This window comes from Amphiura filiformis, chromosome 9 (assembly GCF_039555335.1).
Source record: "Amphiura filiformis chromosome 9, Afil_fr2py, whole genome shotgun sequence".
NCBI classification, from domain to species: Eukaryota; Metazoa; Echinodermata; class Ophiuroidea; order Amphilepidida; family Amphiuridae; genus Amphiura; species Amphiura filiformis.
This window is the reverse complement of record NC_092636.1, coordinates 57697582-57718490: the sequence shown is the minus strand read 5'-3', so window position 1 is coordinate 57718490 and position 20909 is coordinate 57697582. Positions and strand designations below refer to the sequence as shown.

Sequence of the window (20909 nt, the reverse complement as noted above, 5' to 3'; positions counted from 1 at the left end):
TATTAGAGTCGTGATGGTGACGATGATGGCAGTGATGAGGATTTAATTTAGTATGAAATTCTCAACCCCCTCCCGCACCCACCAGTCAATGTTGTTTTGATACTGAGACAGGAACGGACAATTGGTCTAGTATTGGCTCCAACATTGCTTTGGGGGGGGGGGGGTGCAAGCAGTATGAAACATTAATGTTTGCCACTCATGTTACTTGTAATGTTTAAACAAAGAGCACGTTTCTATGGTATCACTCACAGCATGGAAATAGTAGACATGCTCACATTTTCGGCAAGCCCCACGTTTCAAGGCCAAATCGACTTTTACAATGTTTATTGAAGAGATAAGATATGCATAATCTTAATTAGTTTGCGAGAAGATAAGAGGTCAAACGTTTACATGTTAAAAATAGAATTACATGCTAAGCATGTTTGTTCCTCTTTGTCGTTTGTGTATTAATTATCATCATCATCATCATCATCATCATCATCATCATCATCATCATCATCATCATCATCATCATCATCATCATCGTCATCATTATCATCATCATCGTCGTCGTCGTCGTCGTCATCATCATCATCATATCATCATCATCATCACCATCATCATTACCTGACTACTAGCCACAACTGAAACCCATACCAAGGAAAAAAATATCAATTTTGCTGCAAACCCTCAGAGAAAATTAATATACAAATATTTAAAATCGTGTTTTATTACAACGTATCTAATAGTAATAGGAATTTACACACAACCATGACAACTGCTAAATTAAGCTGAAATGAAGAAAAAATAGACTATAAAAAAGTCTAAAATGAAAATAAATGTTGTTCTAAGTCTTTAAGTGAAAGTAAAATATGATTGGTACAATATATGACAACAAATGCACATACAAAATAATCACACAATCACAATTTCAACTACTCAGTACTTAACCTGCAGTCTTCTTCTAGATGATCACATAGTTCTTGCATATTCTAGACGGCTGGGGTATATATCCTTATTCACTTGTCCTGCGTAAAGCAGAGAAGTCCATTGTACACTTGCATTTATATATCATTGCGTATATGAAATCCTACCACAAAAATGGTGCCGCTTTCTCCAAACATTTATCTCCTTGAGCTGCTTTATCTAAAAATGGTGCTTCTTTCACAAATCACTCTTTCTCTAGGAAACAGGGTTCTTTCTGCATTGCTCCACTGTATTTGACAGATATGATAAACCAGTCTCTAGCAAGTGGACAGAAGAACCTTAATCCTTTGATGAGTAGGAGCACATTTGTGTACTCAAAAATCTCCTTCTTTGAATAAGTTCATCAGGATTGTTAGATATCAATTATTGGTAAATTATGCTTTACAAATCCACTTGATTACTCACGTTTTTAGACGTTTCATCTTCCTACGGAAGACTTCATCAGTAATGTGATGAACAAGCAACACTCCTACTCTCATCTCCAGAGGGTGTAGTTCTTTGTAATAGCTGGTCATATACATGATTGATGTGAGTATGTGAGTATGAGTGAACATTTTCATGGAATGGCTGGAACAAAAAGCCATAGCCAATGCACCCATCGCTTGTCGTCCGAAATTATGGAAAAGATATGTCGACGATATCCTCGAGATTATACCAAAGGGCACTACGCAAGAACTGACAGATCACCTCAACAAAACGGATCCAACCAACAACATTAAGTTCAATCACGAGGAAGAAGCAGAAGGAAAAATACCTTTCCTCGATACGCTGATCAATCGGAAAGAAGACGGTTCGGTAAAGACAACAGTGTACAGAAAGAAAACGCACACCGACCAGTATTTAAACTTTGCTTCGCAACATCCCTTACACCAAAAATTGGGTGTAGTCAGAACATTGCTTGATCGGAAAGACGCGATTGTAACGGAAGAGGAGGATAAACAACAGGAGGAGGAACACATCAAACATGCGCTAAATCAATGTGGATATCCTAACTGGACGATTGAAAAAGTAAAACATCAGATCAGAGATAAAACCAAAGCGAAGAAGAAAGTAAAGGACAAGAACACACAAAGAAGTAAGGGCATGGTAGTGATACCATATGTCCAAGGTGTATCTGAAAGACTGCAACGTGTGTTTAAAAAGCATAACATCCAGACAGCGATGAGACCACACAATACGCTGAAACAAAACCTTGTACACCCCAAAGACAAAATAGAAGCCACCAAAACTTGTGATTGTGTTTACGAAATACCATGCAAAAGTTGCAAGAAGTCGTACATTGGGGAAACCGGCAGACCTTTCGGGGTAAGACTGAAAGAACATTTAAAAGAATCGGAAAAGATAACAGAGAGGAAATTCACACGCGCTGTTCGAAAGGAGTCGGTCGATGAAATTAACAAGTCCGCCATCACAGACCATGTTTCGCAACAAAACCATGTCATTGATTGGGATGGAGCCAAAGTAATCGACATAGACTCATGTAAGCAAACCAGATGGATTAGAGAAGCAATGTGGATCAGAAAACGGGGGGCCAACGTTATCAACCGCGATGAAGGGACATACTCACTCAATCATGTATATGACCAGCTATTACAAAGAACTACACCCTCTGGAGATGAGAGTAGGAGTGTTGCTGGTTCATCACATTACTGATGAAGTCTTCCGTAGGAAGATGAAACGTCTAAAAACGTGAGTAATCAAGTGGATTTTTAAAGCATAATTTACCAATAATAAATAAAAATCTCCTTCGTTGCTGAATTAAAAATAGCACATTATCGTGGCTATGTAAACTGGTTAAAATGCACCTCCTTTTGAAGGAAAAATAACGACCAACACACATATATTAAGTCTACAATATCTCATGATATTCTGCAAGGAGCAAACAAAAGTCTTCCACTTTTATCCTCCGGTACCCAAAATATATTAATATACAATTCTGTCACATTACAACACTTCCTGTGTGTGTAATTCCCCATGATGTCATCTACTTTATATTTTTGGGGATTCCCCAGTTAACACTAAGCAATGCACTGTGATTGAGCAATACGGGAATCCCCTATGATATTAATAACTCTGATTGAGTTTGTTTATTGTACACAAAAAGGGATTTACCATAAATCATGCCATAAAACACAAACAATTGCATGATTAATTTCAGGAGTTTCCCCTTGTCTCGTATTTCTCATGACATAGCTTGAAGTTGTAATCAAAGATAAACATAATACAAATAAATCAAATTTAAAACGAATCATATTCAACAGGTGCTAATTTGGTTTTAGATCAGGATGTTCAACCGAGATGGCAATTATTTAGAGAATAAACGATAGGAATTGTTGTTTTACTAACCTCTACCTTGTGATAAACGTCAGGCAGGTCCAATCCACTACGATAAGCTATCTGTAAACGCGGTTAAAACAAATTACAGTCACGGTTTGTCTAGAGTAAACAAGGAATAATTGTTGATGAAAATCTTTTAAGCACCATGTTGAAGCTATTTCAAATACCATTTCCTGTACCATCGGTATTTTGTGTCCAAAGGTTTTTTATATATATATATTTATAGCTCTTTAATACCGGGGGTAACTCTCACAATATTTATTTAGACAAAATATTCAAACTTCAAAAAAAGCTGTATAATTCTCTCACTATATAATTTACAAATATTGACTGCTATGAGAGGCGTAGTTAAAATTATAGGCACAGTGTGATATCAAAATATCTGTTTAATATACCGAATATATAACACCTATAAAGTAGATCCTTGTCTTTTAATTGGTTGATTGTTGGTCACATGTCATAATTTTTTACGGCCTACTTCACTACCGCGTAATTTGGTTATATGCGCCGTGCATTTTTATTATATGCACCGTGTTTTCAGATGACAGGAATCTATATAATATCTTACATCCAGCAGCAAAAATGCGTTTCTTTGGTTTGGGAGCGCGGGGTACACGGGTTTTTTTGTTTTGTTTTGTTTTTAGGTGGGGTACATAACATTGATTATTAGACAAGATAAATTCATAGTTGTTAAAGCAAAATATTGCAGTGTGTTATTTCTAGTTTTAACCAATATAAGCACGCTCATAGTATCAATATACGTTTAAAAGGTATCCTGATCAATCAAACTTAATATTGTTATTCTCGGATTATATTAATTTAATTATTACTGCTTAAATGTATTGATGTTTCTTTATATCATCGATTCTTGATTGCATTTACATTATTGTTTCTTATTCATTTGTGGAGCTGCTAGTATCACTTGTAATTTAATGTTTGATGATTGATAAAATAAAATATGAATGAACGAATGAATGAATGAATGAATGAATGAATGAATGAAAGAATGAATGAATGAATGAATGAATGTTTATGAAGATTCGCTGATTAAAGAACGATATTCCTAAGAACTCAAAATTGTCGCTTATTCATTTCTTTTACAAAAAGGACTGAACTAGTTTATTTTATTGTTGGTATTTCATTTGTTCGTTTTTAAAGCGTATTTTCTCATTATCTTTCTTCTTGAGCAGAAATATAATGAATTGGGGTATATTTATTTTGTTGTATTGAGAACAATCCAGTTTTTCTTCGTCGAAAAGAACCATTATAAGCTCGCCGATGATGATCAGATAATTTAAGAGCATTCTTTTATACTTTCTCTGATTAGCATTGTTTTGATATATTCTCACACAACATCGTGTGATTCATTATGTCAGTGTTAAAAACAGTTGCGCGCGTATATGGAAGCATAAGTGTGTCTTATCATCAGATAAGGGGCGGGAACCATGGTTATAACGCGGCATAGTTGACGATTCATTTTAATTATATAGGTGAGGGATACGGAAGTGTAAGTGTGTAATTGCAGCCTTATCTGGGAATTAGACTTGTAAACCCAAGATAAGGTTGCTTCTAGACGATTTAGGCTGTGTTATCCTGGGTTTACGATCCTTATGGGGAATAGTGCGTTAATGATAGACTCATGTTTCCATTATCTCAAGTCAATGGAAGAAATACGCCTCCGCATAAGAGGCGGGGTCTAACATCATTTAAGCACATCTACTAATATACTAGGGATGTCAATTGCTCTTAATTGTACAATGAAATTATGTGACAGAATACTTCTATGGCGTTCAAAGTGCTCATTTCTTTAATGTCCAGGTCACATGATAAATTTGGATTGGAAAATACAAAAAAAACAAACATCATAATTGTCGAAAATTCAATGTAATTAGATACTTTTCAAATATAAAAACAACATTTGGTGAAGTAATTCTATATGCTTTTAAAATGAATACTTAAATCTTACCGTTCGTGTTCGCATTAACATGTACATTAAGTGACATATCCTCTGTAACAAAATATCCTAAAAACAAAATGTAAGGTTTCAATTTTACAACCAAAATCTGCATTTCCCTTTAAAGGCCATCATTATTTTCCATTACAACTTTGCAACTGTAACAAGTTATATAATCGGGTGCCATTAGATGAAAACCGATATAATAAACATGGTGAATAAGATATTTTTTTCTGCCAGAAACAAATAAAGACATGGGTTTTCTGCAAATAGCTACATGCGTATAAATTATACAATACCAACAAGTAAAAATATTTACACAATAACCTATATTCAAATATCTGGAATTTGACATTTGCAAGTATATACCAAATAAAACTTAGTCCAATAATCCATAATACTTTTTGATACGCTTTTTGAATGATTTTTATTTTAAAAAGCCACGCGATATATTGATGTGAAAACAGATTAAGATAATAGTAAGCGATCTATATTCGTAGCGTAACATATGCATATTTCATTACTTTGATTTTTTAGAATATATTAAGAGTTCTCGTCGTGACTAGTAGAATCATCTCAAATCCCCTAATGGATTTTATCGGCACGCATGTGTTGCTTACTGCGCCAGTTTTCTTTCATCATGCATTGCCATGGTTATGGTTTAGTCACAAAGTTTTAAAATAAGTTAAAGACTAAAATCTTTCCATAGTTCATAATACATTAAAATTCCATTAGATCTACCAAACACATTGGTTAAGAATTGCTCACGTATTTAAGGTGCTATGCTTAAATGTCAATTTAAAGGAAAGATAAAAATAGCGTTCATATTAAATCTTAACTGACTTCATGTTAAATAAGCCCATAGACATGTTCATAAAAGCAAGCAGTTGTTTAACGGGAGTTTTGTCTTGCTTTTTAGGCATTTCAGGCAACTACAATAAAACTGGGCAGAATTTCTTTAAGTTATCAAACAGGGCTTAGGGGACTCATGGTGATTCAATGTTGATTAACAGTCAGCATGTTGCTAGGGCAATGCAATGCATGATGTTAATCAAAGTTAATCCGTTTACATAACACCGACGATTTCACTTGCGCAACCATTAAAGTGGACCCTCAAAATACCACTTTTTCAACCAGGTCTATCGTATCAAATGAGGTGTCAAAATGCGCAGAAATCAATTCAGCTTCTTTTACGCATTTTAACGATTTGTAATACAATAGCCCGTTTTTTGAATAATGGCCATTATTTAAGGGGGGTTAGTTACTTTTTTTGAGATGTTTACATTTAAAAGGTATTCTGGTCAATCATACTTAATAGTATTATACTCGGATTATATTGTTTTAATTGTTACTGCTAAAATGTATTTGATATTTATTTATAACATTGATTCTTGATTGCATTTAATATCGTTGTTTCTTATTAATTTGTTGAGCTGCCAGTATCACTTGTAATTTGATGTTTGATAATTAATGACAATGTAATATGAATGAATGAATGAATGAATGAATGAACGAATGAATGAATGAATGAATGAATGAATGAATGAATGAATGAATGAATGAATGAATGAAGGAATGAATGAATGAATGAATGAATGAATGAATGAATGAATGAATGAATGATTGTGTATGAAGATTCGCTGATTGAAGACTTATTTGCTAATGACAAGTTGTCTCTTATTCATTTCTTTTTCGCAAAGAACTTAAATAGTTTATTTTATTGTGTGTATTTAATTTGTTCGTTTTTAAAGCGTATCTCCTCACTATCTTACTCTTTGAGCAGAAATACATATGAATTGGGGAATATTTATTTTGTAGTCTTGAGAACAAACCAATTTTTCTTCGTCGTAAAGAACCATTATATTAAGCCTGTCGATAAAGGTCAGATAATTTAAGAGTATTCTGAGATAGCTTTCTTTCTTTCTCTGATTAGCATTGTTTTGATATCTTCTTACACAGCATCGTGTGATTCATTATGTTAGTTTTAAAAACAGTGGCATATATGGAAGCATAAGTATATCATATATGCCTTATCATCAGATAAGCGACGGGGATCATGGTTATAATGCGGCATAGTTGACGATTCATTTTAATTATATAGGTAAGGGATATCGAAGAGTAAGTGTGTAATTTCCGCCTTATCTGGAAATTAGACTTGTAAACCCAAGATAAGGTTGCTTCTAGACGATTTAGGCTGTGTTATCCTGCGTTTATGATCCTTATGGGGAATAGTGCGTTAATGATAGACTCATGCTTCCATCATCTCAAGTCAATGGAAGAAATACGCCACCGCATAAGAGGCGGGTCTAACATCATTTAAGCACATCTACTAATATACTAGGGATGACAATTGCTCTGAATTGTACACTGAAATTATGAGAGAGAAAACTTCTATAGCGTTCAAAGTGCTCATTTCTTTAATGTCCAGGTCACATGATAAATTTGGATTGGAAAATACAAAAAAAACAAACATCATAATTGTCGAAAATCCAATGTAATTAGATACTTTTCAAATATAAAAACAAAATTTGGTGAAGTAATTCTATATGCTTTTAAAATGAATACTTATATCTTAGCGTTCGTGTTCGCATTAACATGTACATTAAGTGGCATATCCTCTGTAACAAAATATCCTAAAAACAAAATGTAAGGTTTCAATTTTACAACCAAAATCTGCATTTCCCTTTAAAGGCCATCATTATTTTCCATTACAACTTTGCAACTGTAACAAGTTATATAATCGGGTGCCATTAGATGAAAACCGATATAATGAACATGGTGAATATGATTTTTTTTTCTGCCAAAACAAATAAAGAAATAGGTTTTCTGCACATAGCTACATGCGTATCAATGATTCAATACCAACAAGTAAAAACATTTACCCAATAACCCATATTCAAATATCTGGAATTTGACATTTCTTTTGGCAAGTATACACCAAATAAAAGTTAGTTCAATGATCCATAATACTTTTTGATACGCTTTTTGAATGATTTTTATTTAAAAAAGCCACGCGATATATTGATGTGAAAACAGATTAAGATAATAGTAAGCGATCTATATTCGTAGCGTAACATATGCATATTTCATTACTTTGATTTTTAGAATATATTAAGAGTTCTCGTCGTGACTAGTAGAATCATCTCATATCCCCTAATGGATTTTATCGGCACGCATGTGTTGCTTACTGCGCCAGTTTCCTTTTGTCATGCATTGTCATGGTTATAATGGTTTAGTCACAAAGTTTTAAAATAAGTTAAAGATTAAAACCTTTCCATAGTTCAGAATACATTAAAATTCCATTAGATCTACTAAACACCTTGCTTACGCATTGCTCACGTAATCAAGGTGCTAGGTTAACTTAAAGGAGAGATAAAAGCAGCGTTCATATTAAATCTCAACTGACTTCATGTTAAATAAGTTCATAGACACGTTCATACAGGGTGTCCCATAAAAATTACCGGGCGAATGAATTTGGACGGAAGTCGTGGAATAGACATCATAATCAAAATATCGAAACAATAGCGTGTAGCACATCTTATTTTACATCTTATACCCAAAAATGTCATTAGTACAGAGATTATAACTTCCTCCAAGATCCTCAGCAGTGAATTTTAATCTTCTCCGTTACGTAGCTGTGGGTTTACCAATATACTGTGGACATAAATACATGATGTGACACTAATTCCAAATTAAATTTGTAAGCAAATTCTACCCATCAGAATAACATGAATAAAGGATGTTAAAATTAAGCGTGTAGCCCATCTTATTTTACATCTTATAGGCTAATTTGCTGGAATCGGTTGACTGATTGCGAAGAAATTAGCGATTACATAACGCATGCGTCAATTCACTTCATTCCAAGTTTGAAAGAAAGATCATTCAACACAATGCGCACTTGTGGTTAACTGTCAATGGGCTTCATATTTTGTTATGTCACCGAAATTCACAGAAATTCTTTCCGTTCTTTTGAAACAATTTGTTTCTTGCAAAACATTTAATTAGGTTTTGTTCAAATTTGAAAACCTGCACGATATTGAAAATGAAAGCTTGCATGATGCTCGATACTTGTAAATATCGTTAATGTTGATATAAATGTTGTATAAAGAATTATTGCATAACGAATTCTAGCTGGCTTAAAAAAATTCTCACACACATTAATGTTTTTGGAATATAAGAAATTGTAATGCAAAGTTTAAATGTTTTAAAATGTCAACATTAATGTTGCATGGTATTCATCTTCAGTGAAAGCATGAATAAAATAACATCGTTGGATTATAAAACAGATAATGTGTACTAAATTTAATGAGATACACCAACTTGAAAAGAAACGCACGTTGATCAAACTTGGAATGAACTGCATTGATGCGCGCATTATGTAATCGTTAATTTCTTCGCAACTAGTTAAAGGTCAGGTCTATTGCAAAAACAAGTTTATCTCCATTCGAAGAGAATAATTATTACATTACAAGTTGACACTCGTTGCAATTTTTTATGCGTATTTCTCCTAAAAAAAGAGAAATTGTGTGGGTAAACTTCGGGCTCGTTCTTCTCCCGTTTGATGCGAAATTAATTTTCAAGGCAGCGGGCTATGACGTACATAAATGAAGCGGACACTATATCATGCTCTCATTTACTTGTGTGACAAATTTGACATTAGCAACAATGAGTTGTATACTGCGCCAATAAAGTATCCTTACACTTGGAAAAATAATCACAATTTCCAAACTGAACAATATTGGGTTAAATTTGTTTTTTTAATAGACTCCCTATCTAATCCTGCACATTATGACACCACATTGAATCCAATGTGACTTCAAGAAGCAAAGTTACAAGCATTTGGTTAGACGAAGGTCCAGTTTTAAAGGTGGCAAACTAGCCTATTCAAAACTCCACAGACTAGACATCTGGTTTGAGAGTGGTGAATGGCTAATTTATGTGTTTGGCTTTAATTAAGAACAAAAGGACCAAAAGAAAACTGCAACAAAAAAACTGACAAATAAAATGAAAGTTATGAAAAGTACAGAGAAGCAAAAACTGAAATAAAAACTGCTTTAAATAACGCTTCATTGAAGAAGCTGTGTTGTCTCTTTGTTTCGCTTGTTTTTTTTAATTCTTAATTTGTGCAAATATTACGAATTTTAGCTATGATCTTGCGATAGAATTTATCCACCAATAGACGAGAGAAGGCAGGAAACGGGATATGCTCAAATTATGTTGAATTCGAATCACGTTTTAATAACAGGGCGATAATGGCAAATTACGTTTATACAGCAACACATCTCTACCAGATTTCAACACAGGACGGAGGAAACATAACTCTAATAATATACCACTCATTCATTTTGGGTGGGACATGAAATTTTTGAAACAAACAAAAAAAAAGAGAAATATTCGGCCTATTTTAATACCACAATTAAGTGGCTCAGTATAAAAACGGCGTATGGCACATTTTTGATCAAATTTAGATTTTCAGGTGAAAATTTCCTAGTGACCTCTATTTATCAGCCAAAGAAGTTACCAAGGTGTAGTAAACAGTCTCCTTTTACCGCTAGAAGTAAAAGAAAACACCCTTTCTTATATTTCCCTACGAATGCAAGATTGCAAAAGCTACTTTTTTCTCAAAATCTCAAATGTGCCATTATTATTATTTTACTGACAGAAAATGACCCATTTATTCTGTTTGTATTTTTTTCCTTATTTACTACAAGAATGTAGTACAATACCCTATGGATTCGGGATTTTATATTGCTACATTAGTGGAACCAATTTGTGTTTGGCATCCTTAAACCTGAAATGATAAAAAGTTGATTGGTTCCATTTTGTACATTAAGTACAATATCCATATTAATTAATTACTGCAAGTTTTATACCAAAATAACTAATAATTGTGGTCAATAGAAAAAAATCATAACTTTAAACCCATGTTTCTCAAAACTGTTATTTTGGCACTTAACTACTTTATTCACTATAGTCTTCAATCTGAGCAGTTTCGATGAAATCGGACCACTTTTCAATGTTGACCTCTTTGTATGAAATTGTTGATGTTTGACCTCTTCGACATTATAACATAAATATATTGACATTTAAACACACAATGACGTGTTCCTGTGTTGTATTCGTATTACGCGGGCTTTGGATGTTGACATTTCCACATGAAGCACTGCGTATGTTGGCTTTTCCCCAGCTACCTATGCACAATGGGCCAGGTTAAAGTCACAGTGTGCCAAAACCCTACTTAAGTGACTATAAATGTTCGAATTTTGTTATGCGATTTGGAAAGCTAATGAACCTAAGAATATTTTCTCAAAATATTTGACCATTATATTGTTCATAAATGTAATATTTTTATAATAAGTACAGGCACCCACGTCTATTGAAATCAGCTGATTGGAATTTCAAAGTTAACAATGAATTCAAGTTACAACTCACTTACTCCCTTGCCTTTTCGTTTCTGAACAAAAGACTAACGAAAACTGAATAATAGACTTACGAAAACTGAATTAAGATTGCTGTTGCATTAAAGAATAGCAGTAGTAATGTAAGGAAACTTTATCCACAAGGTATACGAGACTTTTGACCGAGGGATTATATCTATTTTGGTCTTTTATCTAACATTTAATCCGCTAGTATTTCAGTATCGATAGAGTCACCGTATTCTAAAGGGCCAGCATTCAAAATTAACATCCTATGTTAATTGTAACATCATGTTATTTGTATACGGTATCGAGTAGCGTTCAAGAATTGGTTGAACTTCACGAACAACTACCAAATTGTTTCCGTCTGGTGATGTATTTACTAATTAGAAGTGGGAAAGAAAACAATGGAAAGCAGATCTTAAAAGTCTTTAAATTCTGTAAGATCTATCGATACGATTCCTGCAACAATTTACAATAATGGATGCCCGTTGTATGTACCAAAATCTGTACCCATTTTCTTCTAGACAGTCATTGCTGGTATGCATCAGAAATGTCCATTTACATTTGTCCATGATTATTACACACGCAGACGGATTCTGATAGGTAGAATTAGCTTACAAATTTAATTTGGACTTAGTGTCACAGCATGTATTTATGTCCACAGTATATTGGCAAACCCACAGCTACGTAACGGAGAAGATTAAATTTACTAAGGAGGATCTTGGGGGAAGTTATATCCTCTGTAATAATGGCATTTGTGGGTAAAATTGGCGTAAAAATCAAATAAAAAGTACGTTTTTCAACCTAAATATCTGAAGTCATATTGAAATGTTTCCCTTAATCCCATAACAAGATTATTATTCAGCGTTGTAAGCTTTACTTCTGTGCTGAATTTGGTATATTTCTTATAAAAGAATGTAGGATTTCTCCAATATATTGCACAGTGCAGCTGGCACCCATTACACGATGGTGACAAAGGATCCATGTGTTATGAAGCCTTTGCGCAAAACAAATCAAGCTATTTCCATGAAAGTCACAGACTAAGTAAGAGACATATGTGTCATTTTATTGCACTTATTAAAATTAGATACGCTGTTGATTACATATTTTTGATATTTTGTTAAAACACGGTATAAATCATTCTGAGACACCCTGTACAAAGTTGTAGTACTGAAGGCACAGTCAGAGTTAATTAATGCCTTGATGGAGGAAAGGTTAAGCTATGTTCTTTATGTCTCATTTTGGCGAAGGAAAACGAAAGAATTATGCAAGGATTAAAAAGAAGATTAGGCGTAAAATAGTTTTCTCCGTCTCAATTTTGAGCCACTAAACCCTCTGGTGCGGATGAGGGCAAGATCGAGGATATCAATCAACGAGTTTAAACGTTGACCGACCAACGATTTCGTATGTATATGTGAGTTCAGATACTAACGCAATCGGATCAGTTTGGCAGTCGCTTTATATCGTAGTCATTTGTAGTATGAGGGTAGTGTAGTGAGGGGTGTAACCTGAAGCACTGACCACCATATCCTTGACCGAGAGTTATCGTCTGCCATCTGGATGCCCGAACTGTTCTGACTCTCATGATGCTTTAGTGCACACCCCACCGCACCGCTTAGGTGTTTATCTGGGGCTGCTGTGAACCACTGATTGGTCCATGCGGTTGTCTTAATATAGTGGCTATGTGTCGATGTGAGCTTTTGACCTGTGTCACTCTTCGTAGGCTATTGTTCACTCTATCATTTTATTTATAAAAAAAAATAGATTAGATACGGTTAGGGTTAGAATGAGATGTCGAAGGAACATAATACGATGCCCTGAAATTATACGATTAACAACAAGTACTAGCGTGCGATTTTATTGTGCAATCGTCATTATTTGTTTTGTCACATTCTTAGCAGGTAAAGGAATCCCATAAATGCGGTTAAGTGCCACATTGCGGGAATACAAAAAATACTCTTCTTGAGATATTGTGACATTATAACACCGGTAAATGACAGAATGAGGTTCACTGAATGTTCATGATTTTATATTCTCTACATTACTTAAATCTTTTGACAACATATTGATCAGTAACAAGCGTGCGGTAGCACTTGCCGTTGGCGAAATACTTGACTAACACACTTTAAGAGGAACTTGCAGTTAATTTGAGTATGTACTGCTTTTGAGAACCACAATATGGTTATGAGAAGATGAAAAATACCCCTCCAAGGGAAATGACACGATACCCCAGATTAATAACAGAAGCAATATAAATATGAGCCAAGGGAGACAAAGAAATAAACAACTAAGATAACCAGCATTCATGCTTTTTATTAGCACCATTGAGTTGATCCACAAGATATCTGGAAATACTATCAGTGTATCCGGATCTGATATCAACTATGCGTAATAAAGAAACAAGGTGATAAAACTTACACAAGTAAAAATTCAAAATACTAGTATGTAATAATGTTAATAGATTGCAAGAACAAAAACTTTAATAACTCCAGAACGTGTGGTATTATTCATTATAGAAACAACTTAGTTCGATCTTTCGATCAACCATCGATGCTTAGTCGATCCTTATAATTTATGAAATCAAATCATTAACTATTGTTAATTATGATAACATATAAATCTTAGTAAGTATTGATATTTACCAATATAAATTTAGTAGCAATTTTCATTAATTACTTATTAGTTCATTAATAAAACGCACCAGAGCAGCATTGACGGTCGATCCAAAGATCGAACAAATTTGATTCTGGTGCTCAAGCAAATTTATCTGATACAAGCCCTGACCAAACGTATTGCAACATCGCTGAAAACAGGGAATTTGAACATACTAGACGGAAAAGTTATTTGCATTAAATAAGTACGATTGGGCTAAGCCATTGGATAAAAGGCGTCCAGGTTGTTAAACGTATGCACATATTTCAATGCTTAAAATGGAGGAAATCTCTTGCGCTACAAAAAAAACACCTCATGTAAAAAAGTCCGTACTTATGTAACCCGTCCTATACCAAACACCACATCTTGTTATGATCATTTGATCGGGTCGTGTGCAGTGGCGTAACTAGACATTTTCATTGGGGGGGGGGGACAAGCGGGGGCAAACATAATAAATGAGGGGGCAGGAACCTTTTGGCGACAAAAGAAGTTTATGGGAAGTTTATGTGAAGCGCGCGAACATTTTTGGCATATTGAAGCTAAACTGGTGATATTATGCTAAAAAAGTGGAATAAATGCCCCCCGGGCTCCAGCCCCTGCCCCCCCTCCACTGGTTACGCCACTGGTCGGGTGCAGAATCGTGTTAGCTCAATTTGATACCGGTTTTTCTACCAAAAACTCTAAATTGACAAAGATTGCTACCAGTATATGAAAGTAGGTGCATTAGTTTTCAAAAGTTGCAAATGAAAACAATGCACGCGGTCGAAATTGCAAAGCGTGTTCCAGCTTGCTTGCCCAAATATCCCAAGTGCATGTACAATGCGCGGTTTACCCAATTGTTAATTGGAAATGCATGGGTCGGAAGTCGGAAATATTAAATTTTCAGTTTCTTATAGGTTAGTAAAAAGCATTTCCAATTTTACAGAATATCACCCTTGAAATTGAACAACCTGTTCCAACAATATGAGCAATTAACGAGCTTCCAAAACAAGAGGAAACAATAGGAAATAGTCCCTTTGTTTGGCTTTATCTCAAAATCAATATTTCCAGGTTCCGACTGATCACGTCACATATCTCCAACTTACTAGATATTTTGTAATTCACTCCATTTCAATTTGCACGCAATTCTTTTTGACACTGGCAAAACCCGCCTACAAATGTGAAAGATGCGTTTATAGAAAATGAACATCTTTAAAGTAAAGGTAAATATGAAAATAACAACACATAATATTTCTTCTACTTAAGGGGGTACTACACCCCTCGATAAATTAGTGTCTATTTTTGCATTTTTCTCAAAAACTAATAACACAGTGGTAACAACAGCTATGTATATTATAGGGGCAAGGAATCCAATTACTACACTGGAATTTCAGTGACCCAAGACAGGCGGTTTGTTATTTATGATAAGAAATAAGGTACCACTAGGATGAACCTCGTTTCCTATCAAATATACTGAACCGCTTTTCTTGAGACACTGACATTTCAGTGTAGTAATTGGATTCCTTGCCCCAATAATATACATAACTTTTGTTACCAGTGTGTTATTATTTTTTGAGAAAAATGCAAAAATAGTCACAAATTCACCACGGGGGTGTAGTACCCCCTTAAACAAGCCCGGGGCAATGACACTTTGGGTGCTTCATTCTACTTCAGTGCAAAATATAAGCTTTTAAAAATGGCAGTTGTTCCAAACCTACTTTCTATTGAGTGTGCTGGTATTTAAAATTGGTTATCGCTGTATTAATGTGTCATATAAAGAGAAGAGATAATAAGTTATGATACAAACTTAAACCTATAAAGTATAAACATGGTTCTAAAACAATAAGATGAATTATTTGCCCTATTGCACTTTTTTTTTGACTCACCCTGCTGATACATGAGAGGATTTTTATGAAAACTAATAAATATTCTTTAAAAATCAAACTAATGAAATATGCTAGCGTTACTCAACGAATATAGATCACTTACTATTATGTTAACCTAGCTATTTCAGCACATCAATATATTCATTTTGTAGCTTTGATAAACATCGTGCAAAAATTGTATTCAAGAGTATTATAGATTATTGAACTAATTCTCACGTTTGAAGCTTATATGTGTCAAATTCCAGGTTATTGGGTAATGTTTTATATTGTGGTGTTATTGTAACATTGATACACACTGATGTAACTGCAGTGAATGTTTGGGCCTGTAGAATCCCTATATTCATTACATCGGGTTTTTTTTATTGCACTCAATTATATCAACTAATTTGCAATGAAAAATGACGAGGAGCTCTAGAGTATAAAATAGTCGTGAAAATACTATCTTTGAATGGGAAATTTAAAGCCTTGATTGGAAAAAAACATTGCATTATCTATCTAGGATATTTGGTTAAAAAGGATACCGTTGCTACATAACGGTAAAAAATAATAATTTCATTTTTACAGTGTATAGAATTACAGCAAGAACTGTTATTTTCATTATGTATTTAAAAGATCTTTAGTGCCATGTTTAAAGTGTGTCCACGTGTCCCAGAACTTGCCTATCACAGATTCATATACGGTGATATTTGATTGCTCGTCACCCACATTAGTGGGATTGAAGACATTTCTTCCACTATTTCTTTCTATATGTTGTGCCTCTGGACACTTAAAGCAATAAGTAGCTTGAATGCTGTATTGAATTTTTGAGACATTACATTATTGTATTGTTGAAAAAATATCAAAACTTTAAGTATACCATGTAAATCCATATAGCTGTAATACTTTTAAGCACAGTTAGGAGGTTAGCAAAAGTACAAGTACCATGTTTTGGAACCCATTCTCTTACACATCATAAATCCAAAATAAAATCAATACCGTCTCAAAGTTATCTGGCACTTTGAATTTGTATCTAAACGCAACCTTAACACTTCTACCACAAATGTATATGTAGATAAAAAGGGTCTCTTTTGGAGAAACATTGCGAGTAAGACGAGTATTCATCTTTGCTGTAATGTGGGTAATGGCTGATATGCGTGTTCTCTCTACAGCAGTTCTATATTCATTGATAATAGCTGTGACCGGCCACGTTTTATTTATGAATTTTTTTGCATCCTTGAGATACAGAAACTATCATGATCCTCCCATGTTCAGAACATTTTTTGGAAATGTTCTGTGGTTTTGAGGTTGTGTTTTATACACTAACATGTTTTTGTTCTCTTGACACTGGGGAAAAATTATAGCACATTACATTTTAGAAAAAACAGACAAACATGAGGAACTTATGGATCTATTTTACACGTGCTTATTTCGTTCTACTCAAATATTCACTTTTCCGCAACATGTCATACTACGCCAAAGGTCATAAGAAGAAATCAGCAGTCAAGTTAGCTCAATCGATAAGGCGTTCGACTATGGTGCGAGAGGTTGCGGGTTCGAACCCTTGGCGGTGCCTAGTATGCTCTCGTCGAAAAATTGAGTTAGCTTGAAATTCCCATGGACAAGGAACTCGCTGCTAATTTGTCTCGTTGTAACCCGTACGAAACTCGGGGAGCTGATCCTGGTTGCGAAGGTTATTTGTGGAATGTCTGGGTGTGCGCTCTTGAAGCAGCAAAATCTCTGATTTGTTGTTTAATGGTTTATGGAATGATGTGGGCCGTAGTGGTCAGCGACAACCTGTAAAGTGTGCTGAGGCTTGTGAATCAACGTCTAGGCGTTGCGCCTGTGCGTAGCGCACTATAAATCACTGCGCTTTTTTTTTTTTTTTTTTTTTTAAATCATTGAGATACAGAAACGTGAACTATATCATAATCCTACCGGTTCAAAATGAGTGTTCTTAAACAAATAAAATGCAAATAAATGCAAATTGACCCTCATTTAATTATGAAAATAACAACTTAAAACCTATAATTATATTAAATGTTAAAACTGAAATAACATAAAGAAACCCTAATTTTGTTTTACAAATTTTGAAAAAAAAAAATACAAAAAAAGTCCTGCCATAGTGACCACTGGATAAAAACAAATGCAAAACTGAGATGACCAGACACTCTAGGTTTGTTTTTTCAATGCATTTAGGTGCAATTATCGAATCTTTCGAAATCTTTTTTCATTCAATTAAGGGTCATCATGACAATAACGTTTCGGTTTGTAAAACAAAATGGTATCAAGCTTCTATAGACTGTGAGATGTGATAAAAAGTGAGTCCATAAAATAATACTTTTGTGATGTATAGGGTCCACAACTTATAAGTTCCCCCTAAATACTTTTTAAAATAAATCGAAAATATTTGACGAAATGCAAACCTGTAAAATGATATGGGTAGCCTTATTTGTTTTACACATGTGGACCAAATTTCAGCGTCACACGTCATTGCGTTCAGTCACAATGGTTCATTATGTAAAAAAAAAGTGACCGTTTTAAACAGTGTTAAGGGGGAATAACACCCTGATTTTCATCAGTACCCCTCTTCTTTTTTTTCTTGCAAATTTATGAACTACATAAATATGTTCATCATCTCATGTCCTAAACTTATAAAATATCTCTACCTACAAAGTGATTTTAAACCATTTTAGAAATTCATTTTAGCCCTATATATTTTTGTTTACTGTATCCTAGTGACTGAGATGTGTGTTTCATAACAAACCATAATTTATTCTATTGAACATGTCCAAGTAGAATACATGAATAGAATACATTCAATCCTTTGTTATACTATCTATAGAAATGTACTCACTGATTCTAACACTAAATAAATTAAATAGGCCTAATCTCTTCCACATAGACAATTTAATACTACAGAATGTATGTATCTTCCATAATGTGTTGTTAGGAAAAGAGATTAAAAAAGGCTATAAGGTCATCAAAGGTCAGGTTATAGGTCAATTGGTTCAGGTCAAATTCAGGCATCAATTCTGAATACATGTGATAGTCTGTGATATCATACATGTCATAATGAGGCATCAATTTTGATATTTTGTCTGTTACTGGATATATAATGGAAATGTGTGAGGTGGATATACTAAAATACCTTGGGATGTAAAGTGAGTACAATTTAGATTGCCTAGTTGAGATGGATTGGGCAAATAAATATAAAATAGTTACCAAAATCACAAAAATGAAGCTTACGGAAAACTACCTAATATGGTGGTATAGGTGACAAAAATACAATCTTTTTCAACATTGCTGTAGTGTGGTTGTGATAACCTGTTACCTATGGCTTAATTAAGTTTCAGTGAAATAGTGTCGCAAGTTCAAAATACAAAATATAGCTCAACATTGAAAATAGAAGCATTTTAACCGGTTCGTTTTTTGATAGTTGTGGAGCACCAAGTTCATGAAGTCATAAAAGAAATCAGGGACCACTTATTCCCATTTTACATGTCAACATTATTTCCCTAATGTGTTAGTAACACATATCCAAAATTTTAACGAAATCCGTTGATAGTAAGCTTTCCAAAATGAAGTGAATTTAAAACATCAGTGATGTACCACTTTTTAGCTTATACCATTAGAAGCATGTACGCGTCATTGATACTGATGCCACCAATTGAACGAGAAGATTTGCCCCTTCATTTTGCATACCACTTTGTCCAATTTCTTTTTCTCATTTCTTCACAAAATGCAAAATGTGTGTAGTACCCCCTTAAAAGTTCTGAGTCCATAGGACTCAATTCTCAAACAATACAGTAGGCCAGGGATATTCATGTGTTTGTGAAAGAAAACTTAATATTTGGTATTCTTCTTCTTCTTTTTCAAAAGCAAAGCAGGTGTTTAATTCTTTTCATTTTAATGATAAATGGCTGAGATGGAAGGGATATGTTAAAATGAGGATACCTTATCAATGAAACCACAACACTGCAAGAGCTAACCTGAGCAATCCAACATGTATGGAACAACATGGACCAGCAACGGGTCCGGAATTTAATAAACAGCATGCGACGACGTTGCAATGCACTTTAAGTTTTATTTCCATTACAAACACATGGACAGGCTTAACATACTGTATTGTTTGACAATTTTTTTCATAACGAACCATTGTGACCAAACGCAATGATGTGTGACACTACAAATTGGCCCAGATTTGTAAAACAAATAAGGTTACTCATAACTTTTTACAATTTTACATTTCTTTAAATAATTTTCGATTTATTTCAAAAAGCATTAGGGGGAACTTATAAGTTGTGCACTCTATATTTATAACATGGACAGGTATTAGCTTTGGATCATGTCTTACAGCAGTGTGGTCCAGAAATGAAAGGTTACATTATGCAGTTACTGTCCGTTTTTCCTATTCAGTGCACACACAGCGCTCCAATGATCCGATGATTGACCTTTAGCTCACTCACTGTACTTTAGGTATAAGCAATAGACTAGTTTGTGGGCTGGAGGGAAACCCCTTCACCCAAAAATAGCCATAGAGGCTCACATGTAAATTATAATGTTCATCCTTAACATACTACAATTTGAAGTAAAAAATGTCACGGGAAAGCTGTTGACGAGCTGTTTTTCCGAAGAGAGTCTTCCAAAATTTCATAACAGTCGGACGTGTAATTTTAATGGCAAATTGTGCTCAACAGCTGACTCGAGATAGCTCCAACTTCGAGCGAGCACCATCGT

General features: G+C 34.2%; 1 protein-coding gene across 1 annotated transcript; it reads left to right on the top strand.

Moving 5' to 3' along the window:
• The first annotated feature begins 1524 nt into the window (after nt 1-1524).
• On the top strand, nt 1525-3286 carry LOC140160173 (uncharacterized). The gene is made up of 2 exons (XM_072183449.1): nt 1525-2446; nt 3228-3286. Exons 1-2 carry the CDS (start codon nt 1525-1527, stop codon nt 3284-3286), a joined length of 981 nt encoding a protein of 326 aa, XP_072039550.1.
• Nucleotides 3287-20909: the final 17623 nt, after the last annotated feature.

What these genes read in the sequence shown, in the direction of transcription:
- LOC140160173 (XM_072183449.1), top strand. Translation starts at nt 1,525, where the DNA reads ATGGAATGGCTGGAACAAAAAGCCATAGCCAATGCACCCATCGCTTGT. An exon ending in AGTAATCGACATAGACTCAT is followed by an intron (nt 2,447 to 3,227) that starts GTAAGCAAACCA and finishes CATATTCAACAG; the next exon opens with GTGCTAATTTGGTTTTAGAT.